We start from the raw sequence: 7,848 nt of genomic DNA on the forward strand, positions 1-7,848 counted from the left end.
TGAAATCTTTTGTGACAGACCAACACAAAGTAGCATATAACTGAGTAGTGAAATGAAAAGCATACATGGTTGTAGTATTTTCTGAGAATAAAATACTGACAATTGTGGATTGCATTTGTATTTTTAAATAAAAGTCAGTGAAACAAATTTACCAGTATGCAAAACTCTATTTCTGGAAGAAAGCTAATACACATAACCCTGAACACATGATCCCCACTATGAGACATGGTGGTGTCGGCGTCATACTTTTGTGGATACTTTTATTTAGCAGGGACAAGGACAACGACTCAAAACATACAGCTAGAGCTACAATGGGATGGTTTAGATCAAAGCATAGTTATGTGTTTAAATGGCCCAGTCAAAGTTCAGACCAAAATCCAACTGAGTATGCTCTCCATCCAAATGTTACTAAGGTTGAGATCTTTTGCAACGAGGAACGGACAAAGAGTTTCTAGACAAGCAAAGCTGGTAGGGACACACCCAAAAAGACTTCTGACTATAATCGTGGCAAATGGTGAGTCTACAAAGCATTGACACAGGGGGGTGAAAACATTTGCATGGTTTACTTTGTGTTGGTCACATTGAATCTAAAAAAAAATAAACTGAAGTTTGTATTGCATTTGTAATGTGACAAAACATAGAACACTTTAAAGGGTGTGAACAGCTTTGCAAGGCACTGTGTGTTCAATAGTTTGTTCGGACTAATCCATTTTCTGATTTACTGTGAAAACTTTGCAATGAGCTAAAATGCTAAAATCATAGTTGTAACTCTCATGACTAACTAAAAGGAGACAAACAAAGTTCAGACTGTTTTGTCTTATAGAGAAAGGTAATTCCATTAACTGAGAATAAGTGAGTTTACTTGTCCAATCTGTCTGGTAGCTCAAAGGACTGTCTAATTTTAGAACTTTAAGGGCAGAGGGAAAACAAGTTAATGTGCAGAACATGAATTGAAAAGAGCACTCAACTTGTGCAAGAGAAAAATCATGTTGTCATGGACGTATCACATGCTGAACAGCATTAAGGAGTGAACAGCAGAGCTAGAAGTGGTGATAAAGAACAGTTTAACTTTAAAAAGGATGAAGTAAAAACAGATGAAGTGGGAAGAGTAATAGTGGGAAGACACTCTTCGTCTCTCTTTCTAAGAGCATTAACTCTGGAGTATTCTGGTGGTGACAGGAGTGTCAGGGTCAGATGGCTGTTCAGCCTGATTAGACCAGCTCACAGCAGATCCTCAGCCCAGCACACACACTGAACTCCTGCAGCAGAGCGGAGCCACGAACTGGCACATGCAGCATGTTGCAGTGATTACAGAGCGGGACAGACAGGACAACAAAAAAGGGAAGAGTTTAACGTTCTAGTGTGTCAGGGTTAGTACAGGTGGCTGCAGAAAGACTTTTATCCCAGCTTCTGGATGTCTCTGTTGTTTGCGGTGGAACATTTCTAGAAGCCAGGTGATTGAAAGCCAGAGGAACTGAAATAATTCTGTTTAGAGGGGACATTGAGGACCTAAGTGGTAAGGGCAAACCCCCTGTGTGTTGTTGCTGCTGTTTACGCATGCCCTGATGCTGTCAAGTAACCAGAAATTTAAAAACTGTTCTAAAGGTTTTGCTGTGAAGAATTTAAAAGAGTTTTACTGAAAATGTTTGTGCTTCCAATAATTGTTATCAAGTAATTTTCTAGAAGTGCCTTGGAGGAGGAACAGAGGAGTGCACAGCCCTGGTCCCAGTTGTTACCGCAAACATTTAATGCGTCACATAATCAGTCACTGGTATAGATTGAGCTATAAATACAGCTGTAAGCGCAGGTTTACTATAATAGGCAGTCAGCTGGTTATAATGTCAGCACTCTAACTTTTGTGCCTTTGCTGCCGTTGCTTAGGGCTGTTTTAATTGCCTTTTTGTCTCTGTTTTGGATTTTTCTGTTTGGTAGCTAGAAAAGGTAAGACAGAAGCTCATGGCTCATTCTACCATGGAACTTCTGTAGATTTTTAAAAGAAAGTAAGCAGAGGTAAACTGGCTGTTAGGATTTATCTTGTTTGTGGGTGTTACTATCACAGCAGGGCTTCTCAAGTAACCTTGGTTAATTTAGCTTTAAATCAGAAGCTTAGAACCCTGTAAAAAGTTATAAACCGACATAAAGGTTTAACTTCTTGATGGGGATGCTCTGCTTTTTTCTTTACAAATAGCATATCGACATAATTGTAAATTGGTTTTACTGCTTTAAATGGAACCGGAGTAAAAGTAAAAAAGACACCTCTATCCTGATTATAGACAACACCGGATGAATAACTAATTATAGATTAACAAGATCCTTTAAAACATTTGTTGAAGTGATTAATTTATTTTTAAAGCTTTTCATACCACTTTCCTATCAATGCCAATTCTTGTGTTTAACATTGCTATTGATGGATGATTTTTTTGGAACTAGTCAGTCATTTTCATAGCTCTAATGTGTACATTTGCACATCTTTTGTAAAATTAGTTTTTGCTTTTTTGTGTTTTCTATTGTAGAGCCGTCGGTTGATGGAGTTTGTGCGGCAGAGTGGTGATTACTGCCACGCTCAACACATTTAGACCGTGTCTGGGATGAGGCTGCGCCATGCAGTCTTGGGGCCATGAACCCTGAAAGAGCACTATCATTTGCCTTATGAACCAGCCAGCCCATGGGGTAACAAGCGGAGTCTCAACACTGAAAGCTGAACGGAGAGAAAAGGAAAGAAAGAGAGACTGAGAGAGACAAAAGAAAGAAACAATCAGTGACAATCACAAACATAAAAAAGCAAGACTGACACAGTATAGCCTCCTGGACTATAGGACACAGTCAGCAGATGGGATAACATTCTGGACAACACATCCTCAGAACTGGGAATATACATCAAGTAGTTTAAAACAGACAGAAGATCCATAACCTGGAGATTTAAGTTAAAGACAGCTACTAACTGCCACAGCTAGAGCTACAGGTGAGGCATTTCTGCTCACATGATCTGGACAAAATGTTCTGATGCACAATCACTTGAACTCAGTTCTGGGTGTTTGCAGTATCTAACAGATACTTTTATGTAGGTTCTGCAGTAGCAGTTTTAAAGATCACAACAGTGTAATACATTCTAATATAACAGGTAAAACATCCTTAAATCTATTTTAAATTTTAAGACATCTGAAAGTTGTATAGAAAGCTTAATTGCTGGACACAAGAAAACTTATAACAGGATTTCTCTTGTGTCCAAATGTTTTTTGTTTTTTTTTAAAACGACTGTCCAAACAGGAACCAGATCGGTCAAAGAAATTGCATCAGTGATATAAACAAGAATCTTTTAAATCATAACCATATGATGATGACACTCTTTGTTTTAAAATCAAAACAAACTCACCTACACACAGTGCTGTTTTTAAGTCTGTTACACAAAACGAATATTTTATTTTTAAAACATTAATGAATCAGATGTCACAAAATCTAAAACATAAAACTTGCCAGGATTAACTAAAGGTATTTTCTTCTATATTATATTCAGTATCATAGCTAATATTTTCAGCATTGTGAACATTATTTTTTATATAGAGGAATAGAAAGAACCAGTGAACAATCATACTGAGGTAGGGTGGAGAAGTGACAGGCAAACCAGATAAGCTAATCAGAGGAGGTAGGGAGAAAGGCAGAACAGACTTACTTAAAATATCTAACAGAGTTCTACCAGAAAATAATATTGATGAATAAAGAATACCAAAACACAAAATAATAAACTAATAAGGAAAACACAAAGAAATAAACTTAAGAAAGCAAGACCAAAAGAACAGAATAAACAGCAAAGAATTTGTCAAAATACATACACGAAATAAAATCAAATCAAAAGTTAACAACTAAGAATCGTGACTTACACCTGAAAACTATTTTACTAAGGATGCTGCTTTGTTGAAAGTTTGGAAACAGATGGTACAAATTGTGACACTTTGTGACACAATTTGGAACAAATTAATCTATTTTAAGTCTTTCTTTTAGAAATAAATCCTACAGATCTAAGATATCCTTAGTCAGTACACAGTCAGTCTGCTGAAGGAAACTTTCACTTTGAGCCTTCCACTAACACATTCCTGCTACATTATGAAGGTCAGAGGTCCTCCTGCAGAGTCAAAGGTTAAACAATCCACCATGAACCGTCCTGCTCCTGTGGAACTGTGCCACAAGAACATGAGATTTCTCATCACACACAACCCCACAGACAGCACACTCAACTCCTTCATAGAGGTGGGTGTGAACTCAGAGGTTCAGGCATGCATGCGTTTATGCACACAGTTAATACTGAATGGAAAGCTTTCCTTGCTCACAAACTATCAGTTAATCTGAATTTTAATTAATATAATTCTTCAATTGCTGTTTTTTTTTTTTTCATTTAAACATTTCAGATTATCAAACAAATTCTAATATCCAAAACGTAATAACATGGGTAAATGATAATTTATTGTACTAGGGAAAAAGCTAACCAAACCAACTAGGCCCTATGTCCAAAAGTGAATACCTGTAATTAATAACTTTTAAGAATGCTTTCAATGTCACTTGCCACACCTAGGACTTATTACTGCCAGACCTGTCTGATCAAAAAATACTTTAGTACCTGTCAGACAACATGAACTAGGCTAAAAGATATCAAAAAGCAAAATGCTATGCCCTGATCTAAAGAAATGAGAACAGATGAAAAACACAGTCATTGACATTGTCCAGTCTGTAAATTTTTATCAGAATCAGCTTTATTGCCAAGATCGCGCACACAATCAAGGCATTTGACTCCAGTACACCTTTAATTTCTATTTCTAAGGCTTTTGAGAGGCACCACTAATAGAGAACACGAGAGAGTGGAAAATCTTCCCATGAGGGGCGAGCCTGTCAATATTATTGTAGAAGTGCAATGACAATTCATCTAGGGTGTCACAACAAAACCCAGAATAGCATCAAATGTGGCACTGCAGATCTTACTTGCCTTGGTGTTCATGACTCAATGATAAGAAAGAGACTGAGCAGAAATTAAATCGATTGCAGACTTCCAAAGCAGAAATCACTGGTGACTAAAAAGAAAACAGAAAGATCTCCAAGAGCTTTGGGAAAATATTCAACTATGTTCACTATGGAAGTTGTAGATCTTTTACATTTGCCATAAAACTAACACAACATTTCAGAAAAATAACATCATACAAACAGTCAAACATGGTAGTGGTAGTTTTAAGGTCTTGGGATGTTTTACTGCTTTAAGTTCTAGATGAATTGCCATAACTGATGGAACCATGAATTGTGCTCTATACCACTAAAATCTGAACGATAATATCCAGCCATCAGTTTGATCTTAAGCCCAATCACACTTGGATTGTGCTGCAGGATAATGATCTGAATCACATCTGCAATTCTACCCTTGAATGACTAAAAACCGCAGGTTTAGCAATAATCTAGTCAAAGTCCACACTTAAAAAAAGGAAGATTTTGAAAGGATTTAGATGTCCCACACCCTACACTGTGGCTTAATTCAGACAATTCTGCAAAGAACAGTCAGCCAAAATTCCTTCACAGCTATTTAAATGACTCTCTGCCAATTATTATAAAAACATTTTGCAACTAATGATAGCACAACCCATCATTAGGGGTGGTTACTGTTTTATGGGTCAATAACCTTTTCACACAGGACCAGGTTGGTTTGGATAGTTTTGCATTTCTGGATTTTCTATTTCTATAAATTATCTTTGTCCAATAATAAAGTTAGTTCGAGATTAAATACTTTTTCACGGCACTGTATTTAATTGTTTAACCCGTGTTCTTTCATTGCTGACCCTCACAGGTCTTAAAACGGTACGGAGTCACAACTGTGGTGCGTGTTTGCGAAAGCACCTATGACAAAACATCTCTTGAGCAAGATGGCATCACTGTAGTGGTATGAACACACCTTGGCAATTCAACCAATGTAGAAACAAAAAGCCCCTAAAGGTGTATTCTCTTTTAGGACTGGCCCTTTGATGATGGAGCCTCGCCGCCTAGCAAGCTGGTTGAAGATTGGCTGGCTTTGTTGAAGAAGAAGTTTCAGGAGGACCCTGGATGCTGTGTGGCTGTTCATTGTGTAGCTGGCTTGGGAAGGTATAAGATAAAAGATGAAAATAGCTTAAAGAAATTAACAACTCTGAAACTTAAGTGACACAATCACTGTAGTGATGCCTGTATACACATACATGCAGGGCTCCTGTGCTGGTGGCTTTAGCTCTGATAGAAAGCGGGATGAAGTATGAGGATGCCATTCAGCTCATCAGACAGTAAGTATTACATCATGTTTACAGCAGTGACTCGGAGAGAACAGGTTCCATGGGTTACACTCTGACAAATCCAAGTAGTGCTGGCTATCAGAGTACCCAGATCAAAACATAATTTCCTGAAGTTCTGTTTCATTAAGATTCTAAATAATATTTTCACTCGTATAGAGAAACAACATGGAATTACAAGTGAGTTTCATGCTGCAGATATGTGTAAAAATACACACCTGAGGAGATGTGCATGTAAAAATAACTAGATTAAATTTAAAAGCCTTGCTTTAATCACAGGTTTTGTAGTACTGGATGAAATCCAAGAAGTTATTTCACATCTTTCTGGTATTTCTATCTTAAAAAACAAAACAAAACCCACCATCTAATGTTTATTTGTTCATTTCAGGAAGCGTCGAGGAGCCATCAATAGCAAACAGCTGACCTACTTGGAGAAATATCGATCGAAACAGAGACTTCGTTTCAAAGACCCTCACACGCACAAGAACAAGTGTTGTACCATGTGAAAAAAAACCTTTTACACTCTCTCTGACACACAGAAACACTGTAAGACTACTTGTTCCCCTAAAAAAATGTCTCAGGAATCCAGCTGTACAGGCCTCAGAGTGACTACACCGCCCCCTCCTGCAAATGTTGTTATAGCCTTTTTTTTTCTCTTCTTATTGATTTCACATCTGTTGATGAATTGCTTAATTTTGTGGCTTATAGAGAATAAAAGTGAAAAATAAATAATATAAATGTAATAATATAAGTCGGAATTAAATGTTTGTACCTGTAGATAATGAGGACATGAGATTAATGATAGGCCTATCATCAAACCCAGAGTTATTTTCTTCTGTTAAGCTGATTAAAAGTTGTGGGCTTTGTTGTATTTGTTGTATTTTTTGCTTCATGGCTAATGACTGCTGCTCAACACCTAAAACCTCACTATGTTAAAATATCAATGCAAACAAGATGATGAGTGCATTCAGTAGTTTTGTAATTTGGATAAAATCAGAGATAAATCTTATATCATCTGCTCAGTTTTAAAAAGAGACTAATTTTGTCTATAAATAATTAATATTTGGGTTATGTTTACTTAACTTGCATTTTTTCTGAATGATGCATGTGCGCCACTTTTTTAGACACTTTATTTAGGCAAAGCCATTTTTGGTTGATAACACTGCATGGACTTTTTATATGTAATTAGTTTGTCCATGACCTGAAAATAATTCTAATGCTTGTTGAAACAATGTTTGATGAAACAAACTAGAGAACGAAATGCAAAATCAGATTATGTCAAGATCATTCAGTTGATGTGTGTGCACATTTTGGTTTTTTTGCCTGAATTTTATGTGATAGAATAAAAAATAAACAAAAAACTAACAAGGAAAAAACTGTAAATGTTGGTATTCAAAATGTTGTACATTTTTTGCAATGGTTAATAAAGATTTTGCCAACATCTCTCTAATTTAGTACCAATTCATAAATTCCTCTGTCACTTTACACTTAACACTTTTGCACCCTTGTCAACAGGTTCTATGAATGGAACATAGTTTTTTAAATATTAAAAATG

General features: G+C 36.5%; 1 protein-coding gene across 4 annotated transcripts; it reads left to right on the forward strand.

The window, feature by feature from the left end:
- The first annotated feature begins 351 nt into the window (after positions 1 to 351).
- On the forward strand, positions 352 to 7,734 carry LOC124862957 (protein tyrosine phosphatase type IVA 3-like). Of its 4 annotated transcripts, none has more exons than XM_047357191.1 (7): positions 352 to 514; positions 2,514 to 2,962; positions 4,108 to 4,245; positions 5,822 to 5,914; positions 5,984 to 6,114; positions 6,213 to 6,287; positions 6,682 to 7,734. In XM_047357191.1, exons 3-7 carry the CDS (start codon positions 4,150 to 4,152, stop codon positions 6,797 to 6,799), a joined length of 513 nt encoding a protein of 170 aa, XP_047213147.1. In that variant the 5' UTR covers positions 352 to 514; positions 2,514 to 2,962; positions 4,108 to 4,149; the 3' UTR covers positions 6,800 to 7,734. The 4 variants fall into 4 exon arrangements, with proteins under 4 accessions (XP_047213147.1, XP_047213126.1, XP_047213131.1 ...); XM_047357170.1 differs by lacking the exon at positions 352 to 514 and adding an exon at positions 1,197 to 1,516; XM_047357175.1 differs by lacking the exon at positions 352 to 514 and adding an exon at positions 1,197 to 1,454.
- The last annotated feature ends 114 nt before the right edge of the window (positions 7,735 to 7,848 follow it).

This window comes from Girardinichthys multiradiatus, chromosome 3 (genome assembly GCF_021462225.1).
Source record: "Girardinichthys multiradiatus isolate DD_20200921_A chromosome 3, DD_fGirMul_XY1, whole genome shotgun sequence".
Classification (NCBI taxonomy): domain Eukaryota; kingdom Metazoa; phylum Chordata; class Actinopteri; order Cyprinodontiformes; family Goodeidae; genus Girardinichthys; species Girardinichthys multiradiatus.